The 21,213-nt window shown below is 37.0% G+C and overlaps 1 protein-coding gene across 3 annotated transcripts in view; it reads left to right on the forward strand.

Annotated features, from left to right (window-relative positions):
* CDH2 (cadherin 2) overlaps window positions 1–19,104 on the forward strand; it is a 236,110-nt gene extending 217,006 nt beyond the window's left edge. For all 3 annotated transcript variants that reach the window (XM_032293129.1, XM_032293132.1, XM_032293130.1), the window contains 2 exons: window positions 6,553–6,717; window positions 17,683–19,104. In XM_032293129.1, coding sequence (XP_032149020.1) covers window positions 6,553–6,717; window positions 17,683–17,889 — 372 coding nt within the window. In that variant the 3' untranslated portion in view covers window positions 17,890–19,104. The remainder of the gene's footprint in view (window positions 1–6,552; window positions 6,718–17,682) is intronic.
* The last annotated feature ends 2,109 nt before the right edge of the window (window positions 19,105–21,213 follow it).

Raw genomic sequence — 21,213 nt, forward strand, 5'->3', positions numbered from 1 at the left:
GAGGGATCTTGATGCTCTGCCACCATGTTCTCAACCAAATGTTGTCATTTCTTTATTAACTATTTTTATGTTTCCTCTGAGATGAATTAATAGAACAGCTTTGGTCTCTATCCAAGTGGTCAATTTTTTTTTTTTTTTTTTTTTTTCAAGAAGAAATTGGAGCTCAAGGTGAAAACATGCAACCCAACATGTGTTTAGATGGCTATACTTTTGTCTCCCAAGACAGACAGTGTCTTAGAAGGGTTAAGAAATGTGCTCATCTTTATAGGGCTATAACTGGATTGCACCGAAACGATGGGAAATTATTTCATATTTCAAGTGCTCCATCTTTTTGAAGCCCTGTTCCTCTGCTCCCTTGAAGTCTTCAATTACCTACATCCTCTCTTCTTCCAGCAGTACTTCCTTCACGGCTTCTTACACCTTCACTTTCCTTATTTTTTCTAACAGTTTAGATATTATATTAAGGTTTCATTGTTTTTATTGTTATTTTTTTGAGACAGAGTTTTGCTCTTGTCACCCAGGCTGAAGGTCAATGGCATGATCTTGGCTCACTGCAACCTCTGTCTCCCAGGTTCTAGTGATTCTCCTGCCTCAGCCTCCTGAGTAGCTGGGACTATAGGCACCCACTACCACTCCTGGCTAATTTTTGTATTTTTAGTAGAGACAGGGTTTCACTATGTTGGCCAGACTGATCTCCAACTCCTGACCTCAAGTGATCCACCTGCCTCAGCCTCCCAAAGACCTGGGATTACAGGCATGACCCACCACACCTGGCCAAGCTTTCATTATTTGTAAATGTGTCCTTTTAAAAGGCATTAGACTAAAGGCTGTATGATGTTAGTAACCAAGTCTATTTCCCAAGAGAGACTCTTCTTACAAAAGAATTTGTGGAATCAAATCTTAACTGAAGTATGTATATGCCACATTTTCCTAAAAGAATAAGCTATAATTTTACAACAGGCCATAAGTTGTGATAGGATTTCAACAGTCACAATTTCTAAAATAGAAGCATAATTTTGCGTCAAAGAGTGAACCTGTAGCTCATTCACAATTCTGAAAACAGGTAGAATTTTAAAGGAATCTGTGACAGCTCAGCATTAAAGTAAGCCACAGGGGCAGAAACAATAACTGTTCCCTTTTAGTGGGTGCTCAGTCCCCTCCCTTGTGGGAAGCAGAAAACTGACTACCAATAAGATGAAGATGTATATGAAGAGAGAGAACAGAGATCCTTCATCTGTATACCAAAAGTCCCCAAGTTATTTTATTTCTATTAGGCTTGTGGTTCAATCCAGAAAAAGCTTTTTAGCAAATCCTTTATTTGGGGTGGTGGTGGGGGCTTTAATAATCCGTAGAATCTACTTATTTTTCCACATCATTTGACCTGTGAAGATAGTTACCGTCGTAAGGATATGTCACTGGGGAAGAAAATCAGGTTGTAATGTAATTTGCATACAGCTTGCACGGGTATATTTGACTTACTTGTCAGCAGTTGTATGCTAATATGTTGACACCTTATACTATTTTATTCAATTATTTTAATGCCAGGAGCTCATAGAGGGTGAGATAATAATCTTCTTTCTCACCTTCCATTTCTTTTTGTGTCTGAAGTTTCTTGCCTGTGCCACAGTCAGCTTTTTTCCAGATACTTTTTTATTCTTCAGAATTTTGTTCATTTACTTCCATGTGAGTATTTCAATTTCTGTCAGTCACTCAGTCTTGAAACAGGTTTAATGTTTACCTTATCTACATGGGGATTTTAAAGTCACTTGCCTTTGCAACTATAAAAGGAAAATTTTCCACTTGTACCAGCCCATGCCTAAGAGATAGCAAAACTGTTGCGTTTCATCACTGATTCTAACCAGTGGAGGCTGATAAAGGCCAGTGAATTTTGAATGTCCACCCCTTTCTTCCATGTGACAAACTCTTATTTGACCTAAGTGAGGACTCCTTCCTGCCTAAACAACAATTAGTCTTATTTTAACCAACTGTGCACAGACTGAAGAACTCATTCTGTTGTGTGCAGAATGCTGGCGCCCAGTGCCTGATTAGCAGAACCGAACACCCCCTCCCAGCACTTCAAACTCCAGATGTTTTCTGCCTCAGTAAACTCTGGTGCATTTCTTCACTGGCAATTGGCAAAAAGATGCAGGTTTTTGATTATTTATTTTGCTTGCCCTGGTGGTCTCTCTGTGTTATCCTTTGGCATGCTTAAGTGAGTCTATGACCTTGGTCAAATCATTAACCTCCCTTAGCTACTGTAATCAACAGAGTGGGAACAATAACACCCACTTAGAAGGGTTTTTCTTTGTATTATATGCAATACCGCAGGAGAAATTACCTAATGTAATTCCTGACAGCTGATGAGCACCAGATAAAGGTTTGTCTCAGACCGGAAAATGACATCTGGCACCCAGTAGGCATTCCATAAATACTGGTGGAATGGTAAATGAATGTTTGCATCACTCCCTGAAATGGGCTGACTGTATAATTCTATAGATTCTACATGCAATGTAGTTGTTGGAAATATTTGCCTGAGATTCCAGAATTTCAATTTATACTGATGCAGCATTTTACTTTATTCTAGCATAACCAAATGCCCTGAGTTAAACTCTCGTATCATTTTCCAAACTAATTATAAATCATTGCAAGTCAGTGGAATCAACCAAAAAAAAAAAAGACAAGAACGAGAGCTTTAGCTGCTAAAGTCTTACTAACTTCCCTATATCACCTTAAGATATTTAAATCATAGAGAAAAAAAAAATTAAGTTACTTGCAGTGTTAATATTCTCAAAGCCCAAATTTCATGCCTATTTTTAATGACGATTGCCAATTAACACACATTCCAAACATTAAAAGGAGGTAAAAAAGAGATTTTCCTTGGCCTTCATTTGAAGTTAACATTGTAAAGATTGGCAATCATAAGAGAATTTTCAGACCCACTCTTTCTCTAAAGTTTTAGGAGCCAAATAAAGATGTCTTTTTGGAATGTTTATAATCTTCACAAGTAAGGCCATGAACCCAATGATGTTGAGATTTTTAGTCTTTGTAATTTTCTTTATAATTTTCATCCTACATGTCATTTGTGTGTTTATGTAAGTCATTCTGGGATTGTAAAGATGTATAATTATGGAGGGCTTTTATCGAAAGGCCTAAAATTAGACCCTCAGGTCAGGACTTTTGCCATGCAACACAGATGGACATCAACAGAAGAGCCCATCCCTGTGACCAAAGAACACTTTCACATGCTGCCTGCCATTATTAGATTTTTATATCCCATATTTGCAGTAGATGAGGGGAATCCATCACAGAGACACTAAGCCATATAGTTTAACCCAGTGTCTAGCTTCCTGTAAACTAGAGATTTTCTGTCTGTTTTTGGACATCATCACAGTGGAAGAATTTAACAGGTTTCCATCATTATGTAGTGATTCACCATGGCAATGATTCTCAGCAATGGGACCAGGTGGTCTTTCTCTCCCTCCTCATTATAAATTATTACTATAGCATGTAATGTGATCCAAGTCACGTTTCTTGAATTAGCTGCTCCTTTGTTATCTGGATAAGTATCATCACTGAGATTATATTCAACACTTTTTTTTAGTGAGCACTCTCTATGAGCCTGACACATTAATGGTTTAAAGGTCTGATAAGACAAGAGAAGTTTTAAGACTCTTCCTGCTCTCTGGTTCTTAGGAAAAGCTATCAAAAGAAAGATAAAGAACTGTAAATTATTTGCTATTATGTAAGTATGTTATATATACAATGAATGAAGCAGATTAGGAGGATGTGCTTTCTTTGTCCAGAGGGGACAGCTACTATCAGCTAGAGCAAATTGTTGTCAAAATGTAAGATCTGTTTTGCTAGATCTCGTTATTTTCAGGTGAGATATGTCTAAATGTTGGCGACCTATTTGAATATGTTTAAAACTCTGCTAGCCAATCAAAATGCAATTTTATTTGCAACCTCTGGATTCAGTGGGAATTACAAAAGTCAGAGTAGAGTTGCTCTTCTCAGATAGGGTGTAGCATGAGCAAAGCCCACATACCTCTTTTATCTCTAGTTACATGAAAGAAATTCCTTTCTGTTCTTACATTTGTCACCCTAAGTTGTTACATCCGGGACTATCAAAGAATACGTCGCCAGGTAAAAGAAAGTGCTTAAACGTAAGATTCTATTACGTTTTTGTGTGGTAATTTAGACTTCTAATAAAACATTTTTCACCCTTAGGGTAAAATCATTTATTAACTGTCATCAATATACTTGTCATCTATTTTCCCCCATTTTAGGGACAGCTTTGGTAACTAATAAGAATGCATGCTTATTTACAGTTCACCCCACTCTACTATGCTTGGTAGTTATGCAATTAAACAAGGCCTGGAAAAAAACCATGCTTTTTAGTGTGAAAGCATTCAAATTTCTTTAACTAAATCCCTCTTTTTATCGTATATAGCATTTTAACATTTCAAGGGCTTTCACATCTGTTGTAAATAACTGAGTAAATAACTCAGATTCTATAAAATTGAAAATTGAGCACATTTGTGGAAGATCAAGGTGTTTTCTTTCAAGTTTTGTATGGATGATTTGAAATACTCCAACCTGACAAGAGAAAGCAGTATTCTGATGCCTTTGCTCCTGCTGTGGACTCTCCCAAAACGGCGCTTTCTCGCCAGCCCATAGATGGTTCAAAGCAAAAGCCGGTTTCTCCCTGAGCATTTTATAGCTTGTGATATACCAAATGTACATCCCACTGTGGTGGGTTCGAAGCCTCTGTACTTACCTCGCTTTCTGCATCACATTGCACACATCTAAGAGGAGGAGTTTTTCCATCAGGGTATCTGAATGCCTTCATGTGCTACCTGAAGTTCTCGATAAGAAACACTCAGGGGAAGTGTTGCCAGGATCATAGTGTCTTATTGAGCATAGACATAAATTTTAAATCACATGCTATGAAGTTAGACGGACTAGCTGTGTGACCTTGGGCAAGTTACTCAACCTGTTTCTTTATCTTAAAAGATGATAATAAAACATTTCTTCATGGGTTTGTTAGACAGAGAAAACACTTATCAAGGGCCTGGTATATAGTGCCTGGCACACAATGGGTATGAATGTTAGTGACCTTTTCCTTCTTTTTGTCTCATATTATTTTAAGCATTCCTCACATTCCTGTCCCTCCATACTCATTTATCTAGTTCCTTACCTCTAAATCCAACCTTGTAATTCAATCTTGATTTACTCATAGATGATTTTGGAATCTAATACACTTGGAGTCAGAATCTGGTTCTTAATAGATCTGGGACCATGGGCAACTTTCTTGGGTTATTTGAAACTCAGTTTTCTCATCTCTTAAATGGGTATAGAACTTAATATCACATGTACTAAGAGGATCAAATGAGTGAAGATATCTAAGACACCTAGAATATTGCCAAAACATGGTAAATGTTCAACTGTCGAATAAATCAAAATCACTGTAGAGATAATTGCAAAAGGTTTTAAGCTAGTTTTAGGCAGAGATGAAGCCTAAACTAAGAAAAGTGTAAGTAAATCTATGCTTTCTGCAATGTCAATTTTGAATTGGGAGAATATTGGGTAAGCTGAAGACATGACATTTTATATCACCAGAATTCAGAGGTTTGAAAACTACCAAGTGTTCGCCCAAACCTAAAATGTGGATGCTTTTCCACATTGTAATCGGTCTCCTTCTACATTCCTGTCCAGCTGTCTAATGCCTGGGCTAAAAATAGTTCTGAGGGCTCAACCTATGGCCAGAGCATCCTTCTTCACAGGTTGTACTCTGCCTCTGAAAGTGGACAGACGTGTTTTTTCAGGACATTCCCACAGGGCAGCAAGGGAAGAAAATCCACCCTCCCTCTGGCCTAACACCACTAAACCAGAGGTCATTTGTAAACTTTTCCTCAATAGAGCCACACAGTAAAGAATTTAGGTTTTGTGGGCCACGTACATTCCCTGTAGCATATTTTTCTTTGTTACTTTTATTTTAAGTAACTTTAAAAATGTAAAAGCTAGTCTTAGAGAAAAATAGGCCATAGGTCACACTGGGCCCAGAGATCATGGTTTTTCTGACCTCTGCTCTAGACTTTAGAAGGGAGAGAGGGAAGGAAGAAGGGTGGCTTGAAACCTTGATAAACTAATGCCATCCTTTAGGGAAAAGGAAAAATAACCACCCTCATTTTAAAAAATATATTAAAAGCATTAAGTTAGCACCTTTGCTTCTATGGTACAACTATATTGTCTAGTCAGTTTTTTAGTTGTTTTATAGTGAGACCGCATCACACTGCTGTTTTTCATTGGAAACTGATGAGGAACATTGTAAAGCAGATGGAGCACAGACTGTAGAAATGAAAAGCACAGAAGAAAGAGCTGTGTGAAAGAAATATTTAATCATAACATGAAAAAATTCATAGTGGCAACTTTTCCATTATGTTAAATTTTCCTCATTTCTATATGTTCTGAGTACGTGCTTAAAAAGTGAGGTTGTAATTTTCTATCTTTGTGCCCATCTCTCATTGGTTTTTGATTTTTGTCTTTTTGCAGGACTACGACTTGAGCCAGCTGCAGCAGCCTGACACCGTGGAGCCTGATGCCATCAAGCCTGTGGGAATCCGACGAATGGATGAAAGACCCATCCATGCCGAGCCCCAGTATCCGGTCCGCTCTGCAGCCCCACACCCTGGAGACATTGGGGACTTCATTAATGAGGTACAGAGAGAGACTCATTTTCTCTATAAGAGTTTTTACTTCATGCTAATGGTTAGATCTCTGTAGGCCACAAATTGCTTGGAATACAGCTATACAGTTCACTGAAACATACTTGTATTTCTTGTCTTTGAGTGAAAGCAAATGTGGCTTCATTAACAATGAACAAATGTAATTGCTTTGATCCACCAAAAAGAGATTGATCAATTAAGATTCTGCATTTGTAAAATGACATACATCATATATTATCATAATTAGTCACACTGTCTCCAAGAAGGATTTGTTTCCCTTAGATTACAAATAATAAATAGACTAACAATATTATAGTGCATTCTAATTTCATATATTAGCATTAATAAATATAACAGTAGTTCACTTTAATTTTCCTCACACTGTACCCTTTGAATCTCAAAAATCATGAGAATTCAGTGCCTGCCCAATGACTCCATCAAAAGAGATTAGTTGGAAGAGCTAAATTAAGTATTATGTAAGTGATTTAAATACTTGTCTAGTTGAGGAGTTTTAAGAGCTTCTGTAAAAGGAAGCTACTTCTCTGTTGCATATAACAGATATGATTTTCACTGTCAAAATTATTATGACATTCTTTTATTTCATTACTGGCCAAGAGTTTTGCTACATTTAATATTTAAGTTTTGAAGTTCATTTATTTATGCTGCTGCTTCAGAGCGTGTCTATAGTTTTACTGTAATTCTCCTATTGAATTTTTATTGTCTGTATAAGCAAACAATACATATTGATGTTGATTGTGAATATATGGCAGAACTTCTCTTTTCTGGTCATATCATTAGTGTTTCCAAGATCAGAATATGTCTCAACGCATTACAAAGTGGAATGCATCTGTTGTATATGGCCTTCAGTCATAGGCTGATAAGACTCTTGTATTCTGGGCTTCTTCAAAATTCATATAATATTAAACATAATCAATATTAGGTTTCTAGATGTACTTAATGCTTGTAGAAAAGGTTTTAAAACAAAATTGGAATAGTTGCCTATCTCTATATCCATTACTGTCTATTCCTAAAATATATGCTGCCTTCTGAACATATGTATTCATTTCTGCTAAATAGGTAATAAGGTTAATTTGTAGTTGACATGATTTAGAAACATATGGAAAGCAAAAACAACAGAATGCCAGTAACTCCCTTTATCCACAGAAATATGTCCTGACTTTGCCAGCTCTTAGTTATGTATAGACCCGGGTAGAATTTGCAGAAATTTATACATATATGCCTAGATCTTTTAGAAAATGTAAGAGTGCCTAATGATTTTATTTCTAATTTAGTGTTTGTCGTCATAAGAAATTGTTAAGTTATTCCTATGGTTGTCAATTCAAGATATAGTGAATCTTCTGACTCTAGGTATAGGAACTAGACTTTAATTTTTTTTTATTTTATTTTATTTTTGTAGAGACAGGTCATTACCAGCCTGTTTCCCAGGCTTGTCTTGAACCTTGGGCTCAAATGATCCTCCTGCCTCAGACTCTAAACTGCTGGGATTACAGGCATGAGCCACTGTGTCCAGCTGGAACCATACTTTTTTGAAGCCAGAATTCTGGCTTAAGGATAATTCAGCAAATCCTTACTAAATATTTCTGCCTATCCCTGAAGTATCAGTATTCTGTGGGATTTTGTTTCATCCCTGATACTCTCCTTTTCTCAGTGCTAAAGATCAAACAGTAAGCATTATTTATAAGGCTATTCCTCATCTGATTCCTGCCCTCTTCTACCCCTCAACCCCCCACTTTCCCTTTCTGTGCTGCAGCCCCACTGAACTATTTGCAGTTCCTCAAAAGCATTACACTTTTGAATGCACTGTAACCTCGGCAAAGCCCTTACCTACTTGGCCATCTGTTGGACTCCCACTTTAGCTTCAGAATTCAGCCAAAACATTTCTCTGTGAAGCTTTCCTTGATACCTCTGGGAAGGGTTAACAACCTGACCCTTGGGTCATAGCCCTCACCAGCTGGGGTATAACTGTCAGTATTTCTTTCTCCCACTCAGCATGTGAGCTCTCCAGGAAAAGCACTATTTCTTGTTCATGTTTTTATAACCTAAGCATCTAGTATGTTACCTAGCTCTTAGATTTTTGTCATTTTCAGGCATTCGAGTATGCACTGTGGCCAATGTGTAGGGCATGGTGCTGTGGGCACCACCCAATTTACGTCTCAGATCCAGCGGATACCGAGTCTGGAGCCTTTCATTGTACTTGTCAGAGTACACAAAAAACTAAGGATAGTGGTTATTCTGAATTTATGTTTGAGTGTGGGCTTTCTCTTTCTCTCTCTGTCTCTCTCTCTCTCTCTGGCTATGTGTGTGTGTTTGTGGTCACTGTTTTTTTTTTTTCTTTCTTTCTTTTTTTAACAGTGACTATATTTTCTTCAGTAGATAAAAAGCATTTAGTCAGAAAGTTTCACTTACCCAGCCCTTCTTGGCCACAGCAGCAGGAGTTATAGTAGAATTTCTATTTGGAATTTTCTTTCTCCAAAACAGTGCTCAGGTACACAGTGTGTTATGGCTGGAGATCATTAACAAACAGGTGTGATTACTTATATGAAAAACTTTGTTCCAAACAACTGACTACAAATTGACTTCCAGAATACAATCTATTCATAATTTGAAGATTGTCTGCATATGTGAAAAATGGCTCATTATGAAACCATCTTGAGCTCAGTGTAAGATCATCCATTCAGCAAACCACTGTTGAACATCTATGTGTGTAACATAACTGTGCAAGTAATATATAGATAAAAGCATAAATTAGGCATCGATTCTCTTTGTGTATGTCTCCTACTTTGCTGCTAGCACAATATTTGTACAATGCAAATGTGCCAGTATCTGAAGCCTTATATGCCAGGCATAGGAGGCCCATTGTGTCTGGTTCTTACTTGGCTTTCCAACTCCATTTCAAGCCCTTCCCCACCCAGCATCTTGCAAGCTACCCACAGAGAATTCTACTTGTCATTCACAATCTCAGTTTACAACGTTGTGCTGGTGCCTATCTACCTGATGTTCTTCCTATCTAGAATTTCCTTTCCCCTTTTTCTAGATGTTGGGGAAACTTCATTAAGTATTTACCAATCCAGAAAGGGTCAGGCATACAGAGTATGGGTTAGGCACCATTCACTGGCATCCCATGGTACCTAGAACTCGCGTCCCTCAGATCCCATGGTTCCATCCTGCCTCCTCTCCGAGCACTTTTGTGGTCCAGGGGAGTGGGGCTTATTGCTGGAGGGGCAGTTTGGGCACAATGATTTGGTGAATTAGTGAATGAATGAACTGAAAGGATCCAATTTGGAAGTCATTCTGAAAATGGCAACTAAATCCATGAGAGAGAGAGAGTGTGTGCATGCATGTGTGTGTAGAGACAGGGTTTCTCTCTGTTGCCCAAGCCAGAGTGCAGTGGCACAGTCATAATTAACTACAGCCTCAACTTCCTGGACTCAAGCCATCCTTCATCCTCAACCTCCCAAAGTGCTGGGATTACAGGTGTAAGCAACCATACCTGGCCTAAATCCATGAATTTGAATGTGATTACAAGATAGAGAAATGTGGAGGAAAGGAGGAACCAAATATCTTGACCTAGAAACACTGCTGCAGTTGGAGACAGAAAGACTGAGGACGTAAGGTATACAATAAAACAATAGTTTTAAGGATATGATGGTCAGTTCTGTAGGACTTTTCAGGGAGAAGAAAACTGTCAGAAGTCCTAAGCCAGTAATAACTTTCCAAAATACCATCTAGATTCTTTCATCCAAGATACCTCTTAAAACTTGTTCATTGTCTTCATTTACTGGACAAACAAAAATGAATACTTGTAAAGTTTTAAAACAGTTGAAAGCACCTAGGAAGAACTCAAGCACATTTTATAAAAATATTTAAAAGGCACACAAATTTATTTATCTGCAGGTCTTATTTGATTTAGCAGAGCACCAAATGTTCCAAAGGAAGAATAATATAGTGGTGATTATAATTGGAGTGCTTTTATAGATGTAAGGAATAAGAAAGCTCATGAGAACATTTTCTAGTTTGTTTATTTAAATAAGGAATGAATGTTGCCTTGAATCTCAAAAATGATAACTTATTTCCAGTCTGGTAGGCAGAGTAAAATAAGTCACATGTATTTTTAATTTCAACTGCAGAATTTCATTTTTTTTTTTTTTGAGTTTTTAAACATGACCTTCAGAGAGTGAAAAGTTCAAATTATTTAATCCCAACCCAACAGTTAGATATTAACATATCTCCAATAATTTTACTAATACTAATCCTGTATATATCTTTGTAAAAGGAAATATACTTCTTTATATTTGTGTGCATTTGTCCGTTCTCCTGCTCTATTTGTCCATTCTCAGAACTACCAAGACTGGGTAATTTATAAAGGAAAGTGATTTAATCACCTCTCAGTTCCACAGGGCTTGGAAGGCCTCAGGAAACTTACAGTCTTGCTAGAAGGGAACGCAAACGTGTCCTTCTTCATTCGCATGGCAGCAAGAGAGAAAAGCACTGAGCAAAAGGGGAAAAGGCCTTTTGATTATAAAATCATCAAATCCCATGAGAACTCATTATCGCGACAGCAGCAGCATGGTGGCAACTGCCCCATGATTTAATTACCTCCCACTGGGCCTCACTCACAACATGTGGGGATTATGGGAACTACAATTCAAGATGAGATTTGGGTGAGGACACAGTCAAGCTATATCATTGTGTGTGTACACACACACATGCATGCATGTATACACATATATACTATATATATATATACACACACAATCTTTATGTGTGTATATATGTATATGTATTAAAAAGTATATGAAGTATAAAATAGTATATGTTTTAAATAGTATGTATTAAAGAGTATATGAGGTATATTTCTCTACTCAAAAGTAGACCACATTTTTATTAATATTGTTTAAAACTTATGGCAGCTTCTTACAACTTGCATGAAATTACTAACGTTTAAAATGCTTGTCTTTTTCTCCTATTAATTAAATTTAATTTCTCATGTTAAAATATCTCATTCTGGTCTTATAGAAGTTGGGCATTTGTGTAAGTTCAAATCTAGCCATCCCACCTAACAGCTCTGTCACCTTCTACAAGGTCAAGATCTTTGGCTCTTGGATCTTCAGTTTTTTTATTTGTAAATGGGAATAGTAATAGAACCTCCTTTTAAGATTGCAGTGAGAACTAAATGAGATTTTCTTTGTAATGTGCTTGGTATAGTGCTTGTCACATAGTAAAAATCTCTTAATTATTATTGGTGCCATATTAGTAACTATTACAGGTAAATTACATTTTAGGAGTAAAAGACTTTCTGTTCTCTAATTGTAAGAAAACAATTAAAATCTTCTACTTCTGCACCAAAAATTGCTTTACCCAGAAAGAAGGGTAGCAATGTTGGCCCCGATACATACAGTTCTACTGTAATGTAAACATGGTGTACTTTTATATCCACATATATCTTAAATCTAGATTCTAGCTTTTTCTGAAAGGAGTGGATGTAACTATGGAGAGGATACTGAGTGGGAAAAACTACACCCAGGAGAACAATGCATAGTTACCTGATAGAATACCTGTTGCGTGTCAGGCAGTGTGTTGGACAGCAAGATGTGAACGCAAAACAGCCTCTGTAGAAAGGGTTGTCACATCTAGTGTCATCCAAAAAAGCTGATAAAAGTAGAGGAGGCTGGGCACAGTAGATCACACCTGTAATCTTTGGGAAGCTGACACAGGCAGATCGCTTGAGCCCAGAAGTTTGAGGACAGCTTGAGCAACGTGACAAAAAACCCTCTCTACAAAAAATACAAAAATTAGCTGGCATGTGTCTGTAGTCCTAGCTACTCAGGAGGCTGAGGTGTGAGGACCAGCTGACACCAGGAAGATCAAGGCTACAGTGAGCCATGATTGTGCTACTGCATTACAGTCTGGGCTATAGAGTGAGACCCTGTCTCTAAAAAGAAAAAAAAGTAGAAGGGACCGGAGAGACCACAGGAATGACTCCCAGTCATGGTTGGGGCAATAAAATCTGTGCAGTAGAAGTGACATTTTTAATGAGCTTTTGGATGGTTGGATGGCTATTAATCAGATAAAAAAAATAGAGAGATCATTTCAAGCAAAATGAATAATCAACATAGAAGCACACAAGAACATGATGCTTTGGGATTTTGGGGGGGTTCCCTTTGGGGGTACATAATTCAATTGTGCTTGCTGGAGCTGAGAATAGCTGAAACAGAAAAGATGGGTAAACAGTCTTGGTTCACTGAATGCTTTCTAGAAAGTTTTACTGCATGCTGTAGGTTACCCAACAGCAGGCATTTCATTTAACACCTTCCAGTTTTTCCCCTCTCTGTATACTTCTTCTATTATTTTCTTAAACCATTCATCAATTTTTAAGTTAATTTTCTTAAATAATTGTTTTAAATTGTTCATGCACCAGTTAAAAATCGTTTCACCCATTGCTGGGGGAACTCCTTCATTTGGAAGGAGTCATAGAGAGCAGTCAGAGGGAGAGGGTCTTACTTGGGGGAGTGACATCAAATAACGTTTGAGAGAGAAACCAACAGTTTGTAGGAAAGAAGCTGGAATAGTACTGGAGACAGGAAGGCCAGTTAGGCAGGCTTTTTCTCTGGTCCAGGCAGGATATAATGATGACCTGGCCTAAAGCAGTGGCACTAGGACTGTAGAAAACAGAATATAAACGAAACAGTAAGACCTCTTTTTTCTTACATCCCCCATATGTTCCTCACTGGAGAATGTGGGTTTTTTATCCTCATAAAAGCATATCTCCGCCCATAAAGCCTGGGATCAGAAGTCTATAAATACAAGCTCCGCAAGAATTCAGCCAGAGCCAGGCTCTCTCACTCTGCACAGAAGCCTCAGTCTTCAGAAAATAGTTTAGCTTTATCCAGAATTTAAGATCTACCTCTCCATGAAAGGTGGAACAAGAGGATACTTTGCTAAATTTAGTCAAACCTAGAGAAATACAGGCAGTTAGTTTGTAAATTTGGTAACAGTACATCCTGTGGAATAATTTCCACATCCAAGAATAAAGGAATCCCATAAGGGAGAACCAGAAGGTTCTGTTGCCCACTGGATTTCTTCTGTACATTCACTCAGATTTCGTGCCTGTTACTGTCAGTTTCTTTGGACTTCAGTGTGATCTTTTTAGAACTACCAAAATATTACCAAGAGTTTATATAATACCTCATTCAGAAGAGTCATATTTTATTCTCAGATAAAAATCAGTGCTATCCAAGTGGAAGGGATTTAAAGTACTTAACCTTCTGCATAGAAAGATGGCTTGCCTAAGAACTCTTGAAAAGTTCAGTGATTTTGCCCTTTTGTAATTATTAAAACATAAGGCAATGTGCCATGCTCCAGCATAGCACAGTGGTCTCTCTCTAATGGATTTTATGGCCTTAACCTCTTTTCTTGTTAAAGAAAAAAAAAAAAAAAAAGAAAAGAAATAAAACAGAGATTAATAAACTACCAGGGTGATCAGAAAGCCAATGCAGGAGCTAAAAAATAAAAAAAAGAATATTTTTTAGACTCTTAATAGTGGATATGGAAGTTGGTTATTACCAGCATTATATTTACTTTAAGATATCAAATTAGGTGGCTTAGCCATTTGATGAAGAGTCCTGGGGTCCATGAACACACCAGGGAAGACCAGACTGCTTCTTGTATTTATTCCCTGGACATAGTAAACACAGTTCACCGCTTTTTTCTCCTCCAAATCCAGACACACTTGAGGCCTTGCCATTGACACTTTAGAGCTAACTTGAGTCTTAACCTCTCCATGTTTCCAGTTTGGTGCTGACATCATAAGGATTGTTGACATCATAAGGGCTCTCTATTTTTACTTAAAAATTAAATTGTGATAAAGCAGATGACCTGAACAAAGTGATTGTAGCCATTGTCTCTTGTCTGTATTATAAAGCAGTTGTCACAATGAAAATTTAACATTTGTTTTCAGGGACCCAGTCTCCTTATCAGGAATTTCCCTGATTTTTCTTGATTTTTCTTCAGATCCTTCTTGGGTCTACTACTTGTATGGCCCCAAGTTAGACAATACCAAACTAAGGGAATCCCCTATTGCTTAAATCTAGTTGCTAGATTTTGTTGGGAAGAAGAGTGCAGGCTAACATGTGAATATTAACTCTATGAGGGCAGCCATTGGATCTAGCTCATTAGTAGCTGTGTCTCTGCCAGCAAGCAGAATACGTTGCAGTAATATTAACAGATAATTAACAGATATGTCTCAAATTGAATGAATAAACACAAACAAAATGAATGAATGTTCTTTGGCTTTTGTTAGCTAAGGTTCCAATCACTGGCCACTCCAAAATATTGTTGCTTATAATAATGAAGACTTACTTCTTGCTTAAGTTATAAGTCAGCTGTAGTCTGTCAGTGACTCAGTTCCTGATCCATGTCTTCTTTGTTTCAGGATCCAGGCAGATAAACTTCCCATCCCCAGCAGGCCATTCTCCTGGGAGAGAGGGAAAGGAAAAGGATTGGTGGAACGGTGGAAACACATTAGATAGAGTTCTTAAAGTGGCTGCTTTCCACAGCTACTCACATTGCATTAGCCAAAGCCAGTCATACAGCCAAGCCTGACAGTGTGTTTGGGAAAGTAAACCGTGACCCCAGAGAGGCATTGTGGGAGTGTGGGTGTGTGTTCTGCCATCTGAAAAAGGGCAGTGAATCACTGAGGGCAGTAACACAATCTACCACAGAAGGGAGTTACGAGTTTTGAGAAATTGTAGGTTGTGGTTCTCAGTCTTAGCAGAATTGCCTCGTAGCTTAATCTAAAAATAAGATAAAGAAAATCCTATCTAAAATTACTTATGTTGTGTATATCTAAGTATTTTGCTGAAACCTGCTTTATTTTACACAGGCTTTTCTGGAGTGTAAATAGTATTAAGTGATGTGAGGAACAGTAGTCAAGCAGTGCTAAATTTCATGGTTAAGATTGTTGGTAAAGAGGTACTTGGAAATGAGAAAACTGGTCGCGTGTACTTTCCTCTCTGATTTTTGATCAGAGTCAAGCAGCTGCCATATTATTTCTTAAAATATATCTTCACTGTTTTCTTATTTTTTCAAATCCCAAAGCAGGACATTTTTCTCTAAACTTCAATTTTTTAAAAATACTAATATTCATTGAGCTCTACATGTGCCAGACACTGTGGGTGAACCCTCGGGTCCCTTTATTGCATTTGGCCTTTATAATCATCTTATTATTATTACAGCTGTAGATGAGGATATATGGAGGTCCCACAGCTGGTACTGGGGAGAGCTAAGGTGTCATCTCAGTCTGATCTCTTAACCCCTATACCATGCTGATTCTGACCTTTTTTTTTTTTTTTTTTTTGCTCTTTTGTCCTGTTTCTCCTCTGTAACCTTAAAAGGCTAGATGAATACGTGCACATAAAAACCCATGTATGCGCTCATAAAATGCATGTGTATTGGCAGGCTTGATCTCTCAAGTGGGACTGACTGTGACACATCTTGGATAGGTGAGGCCACATAAGCCAACTAGCATTTGACAAGTGGAGTGTGGAAAAAGCGAATGATTGTTTGGAGACTAATGTTAGTATATCTAGCAGTACTAGAATGGAATTGGGGGAAAAAAATAGAAAATATACCAAAGGACCTAATACTAAATCCTTAGAAGTTTTGCAGAGCATAGTTATAAACTAGCTGTAGACACTCGAATTGGATATTAAAAAGCATCTGCTTACAAGAGGAACAAACATAGATAGTAGTTACTTCCTTGTTTCTTTTTTAAATTCTTTTTAAGAACCAGATACGGGCCGGGCGTGGTGGCTCACGCCTGTAATCCCAGCACTTTGGGAGGCCGAGGCGGGCAGATCACGAGGTCAAGAGATTGAGACCATCCTGGCCATCATGGTGAAACCCCGTCTCTACTAAAAATGCAAAAAAAATTAGCTGGATGTGGTGGTGCGCTCCTGTAGTCCCAGCTACTCGGGAGGCTGAGGCAGGAGAATTGCTTGAACCTGGGAGGCGGAGATTGCAGTGAGTCGATGTCAAGCCACTGCACTCCAGCCTGGCGCCTGGTGACGGAGTGAGACTGTCTTAAAAAAAAAAAAAAAAAAAAAAAAAAAAAAAACACCAGATATCTATGTTAGATTGACAGGAATCGTCCTCTTTTCAGTATGTATACCATGTGCAGATAGTGGATTTGGACATGTCTAGGGTTTTTGGAAGTTAGAAGTTACCCTATTTTTAAAAATACCAGTTTACAATTAATTAATTCCATATTCTATGTTGATCACATAAATGATGTCATGAGTACCTCCCTTTATGTAGTAATCACATCTGGCCTGTCTTCAGTCTTCCTTTGATGTCCTTCCAGAATTAGGTCAAATACAATGCTGCTTTCTCTTTGAACTCCTAGCTCTTAATGCTGATTTGAATTTTTTCCACCAGAACCTGATGGTTTTGGCTTGGACTTCATAGTTTTGTCACTTATTTATCATTTGCTTCACACAGTAGTAAGGCCTGTTATACTAGATTGTAAGCCTGTGGAGGGACACAGATCATATGGTACTCATTTGCATGTCTCTTGCATTTCAGTGAGGTGGGTTTATTTAATCTACCAATCCCGCTCTATATATTATGTTATTTAAGATCCTTCTCTGCCTCAAGCAGGCCTTTCACTTCTGCCACCTGTCCAACTTACTATCCAGTTAAGCCCCTCCCTTCATAAATCTTGGCCTCCCTGAGCTTGACTGCACGGGAAAGATATAAGTTAATTTTTGTCTAACTTTCAAACGGTTATATCCCCAGTTTCCATGTGTTGAAAATGTGGTCTGTAAATGGAAATTTACAAACAAATGTTTGTTTGATCACATGAATTCATTAGGATATGTTTGTGGTTTTGTAAATTGTAACCCTCTCTTCTTTCATTCTTTTTGTTTCCAAATTGCAGGGCCTTAAAGCTGCTGACAATGACCCCACAGCTCCACCATATGACTCCCTGTTAGTGTTTGACTATGAAGGCAGTGGCTCCACTGCTGGGTCCTTGAGCTCCCTTAATTCCTCAAGTAGTGGTGGTGAGCAGGACTATGATTACCTGAACGACTGGGGGCCACGGTTCAAGAAACTTGCTGACATGTATGGTGGAGGTGATGACTGAACTTCAGGGTGAACTTGGTTTTTGGACAAGTACAAACAATTTCAACTGATATTCCCAAAAAGCATACAGAAGCTAGGCTTTAACTTTGTAGTCTACTAGCACAGTGCTTGCTGGAGGCTTTGGCATAGGCTGCAAACCAATTTGGGCTCAGAGGGAATATCAGTGATCCATACTGTTTGGAAAAACACTGAGCTCAGTTACACTTGAATTTTACAGTACAGAAGCACTGGGATTTTATGTGCCTTTTTGTACCTTTTTCAGATTGGAATTAGTTTTATGTTTAAGGCTTTAATGGTACTGATTTCTGAAATGATAAGTAAAAGACAAAATATTTTGTGGTGGGAGCAGTAAGTTAAACCATGATATGCTTCAACACGCTTTTGTTACATTGCATTTGCTTTTATTAAAATACAAAATTAAAAAAAAACTCATGGAGCGATTTTATTATCTTGGGGGATGAGACCATGAGATTGGAAAATGTACATTACTTCTAGTATTAGACTTTAGTTTTGTTTTTGTTTTTGTTTTTTTTCACTAAAATCTTAAAACTTACTCAGCTGGTTGCAAATAAAGGGAGTTTTCATATCACCAATTTGTAGCAAAATTGAATTTTTTCATAAACTAGAATGTTAGACACATTTTGGTCTTAATCCATGTACACTTTTTTATTTCTGTATTTTTCCACTTCACTGTAAAAATGGTATGTGTACATAATGTTTTATTGGCATAGTCTATGGAGAAGTGCAGAAACTTCAGAACATGTGTATGTATTATTTGGACTATGGATTCAGGTTTTTTGCATGTTTATATCTTTCGTTATGGATAAAGTAAAGTATTTACAAAACAAAGTGACATTTGATTCAATTGTTGAGCTGTAGTTAGAATACTCGATTTTTAATTTTTTAATTTTTTTTATTTTTTATTTTCTTTTTTGTTTGGGGAGGGAGAAAAGTTCTTAGCACAAATGTTTTACATAATTTGTACCAAAAAAAAAAAAAAAAAAAAAAAAAAAAAAAAAAAAAAAAAAAAAAGAAGGGGTGGCCTGAAACTGGTGGCACTACTGTGTGTTTTTTTTTTTTTTTAAAATGAGGAAAAGAAAAGCTTTTAAACTGGAGAGACTTCTGACAACAGCTTTGCCTCTGTATTGTGTACCAGAATATAAATGATACACCTCTGACCCCAGCGTTCTGAATAAAATGCTAATTTTGGATCTGGTGACTGGTTTGAACTTTTTCTTTTCTACTTGAGCTGCTTTTGAATGTTGCAAAAATTCCAAGTACTGGAGAACAATAGTACAAAAAGTATGTATTTGTTCTTGCACTATTCACCATTGAAATGCGTAGCATGGCAACCATGTATGGTGTGCGGCAGAGAGAATCATTTTGGACCTTCCCATCGTCATAGAAGAAAAACATCAAGTGATTCAGGAATAGACCCTACTGGTGGTGATAGAAAAATCACATCCTTTTTACCTTCAGTGAACTTCAGTGTTAATTCTTAATATAACTCATGTTTTAATTTGTCTCTGCTCAAGCTAACTGTTATGTTGACTAACAGGCCTTTCCATTACAGCTACCACCATAAAGGAAACTTCAGTAAAGTGGGTTATAGGACTGAACCTGGAAACTGCAGTGGACACCTGGAATTCTTGTGCAATTCATTGAAGCCATTGTTTTTTGTACTTAGTGAAACACACTTAGGCTTGACTGGCTTTTATTCGACTTCATCATTTGCTTCAGTTCGATATAGTAATGGTTGGAGAAGACAACAAAAGGAAACAATCTTGCTAAATTTTGTAAAACTGTTTACGTATCTTACTATGATTCATTCTGAATTTTAAGAGACAAAGGAATTCTCACTTGTATTTTTCTATTATTTGTTTCATAATCCTTATCACACCATCTAGTCTTGTCTTACACTGTATACTTTGGAAACACTTATATACCTCCTCTAATTAACTCTATATTTTTTGCTTAATATAAAGGTTATTTTATATTAGTGAAATTTACTTTTCTATTGATTGACTCTGTAGGCAATACTTTCTTGTTACTTTTCTAATCATTAAATGCCAGAGCTTGCCTCTGGGAATTTCCATAATGAAACTTACTAAATTTGCTAATTGGAATAGTCTTTTCTAAAATTGATTATTAGACTGTGCCTCCATGCTGTTGTACATCCAAACAAAACTGAACTATATTTTCAGATTTAGACATCATAACACTTAATGTTTACACCATTTAGATAAACACTGTTTAAATTACTTTCTTACAGTCGATGTACAATTCACAGACCATATCTATTGTGTATATACATAAACTTTAAGTATTAATGATAAAGGTTTTATATATACACAGTCAATAAATGTAAATATTAATTTTTGTAGGCACAATACACAGCTGTATTTTGTTAAAACAGTCTATTAAAAAAGAAAATAGGAAACTAATAAAAAAATGGAAGCCCCCTGCCATGCTACAGAAGGAACTTCTGTTTAGCTTGTTGATCTCGTTTCTAGTTCTTCCAAAAAGCATTTTTACACACACATGTCCATAATTTTTTTGTTTTTATGAAAATGAGATTGTACACTATGTATTCTGTAACTTGCCTTTTTTCATTAAGAGTGTATCTTGGAAATTTTTCCATATTAGTATATATGTACACCTACCTCATTCTTTTTAACTGCTACATAGTATTCCATAATATGAACATAATAGTTTTATTGAACCATTTCCTAATTAATTTGTTGTTTCCAAATTTTTCGCTATTAAAAACAATGCCACAATAAACATCCTTGTGCATGTCTCTTTGCATGGAAGTATTTCTCTAATGCTAGTAGAGGCTTGGAGATGGAATAGCTGAATTAAAGAATGTGAAGATAAGTTAATTAAATATAGTTGAAATTATACATGTCTGAGGATGCTTAAAAGTGCCTTTTAACTGAAAGAAGACAAGGCTTTCTAAAAGCCAGCAACTTCCTCTTCTGGCAAAAGGATTTTATGCAGTTCAAAATAGTAACCACAAAATGTAAGACAATCTAGCCAGGGCCGCCTTCTTTTTCCTTTGAAAGTTAGCCTTTGAGTCAGACCACAATACTAGTTTCAAGTATTCTGTAAAATGACTGTAACCATGTGACATAATAAAACCTTGAAAATATACATTTATGAACACGGTTTATGGATCCCATCTAGTAACATGTTTTTCTAGGCCATTCCTGGTGACTCGGATCTCTTCTGCAATATTGCTAATAAAAAAAAAAACATGCATACAGAATGTTAGAGCTCCTATGAAATAGGTTATTTTCCATGAGAAAAGTATGTGCAGTTTAAA

The sequence above is a fragment of the Sapajus apella genome, unplaced genomic scaffold (genome assembly GCF_009761245.1).
Source record: "Sapajus apella isolate SASKATOON/1434 unplaced genomic scaffold, GSC_monkey_1.0 scaffold29, whole genome shotgun sequence".
NCBI lineage: Eukaryota > Metazoa > Chordata > Mammalia > Primates > Cebidae > Sapajus > Sapajus apella.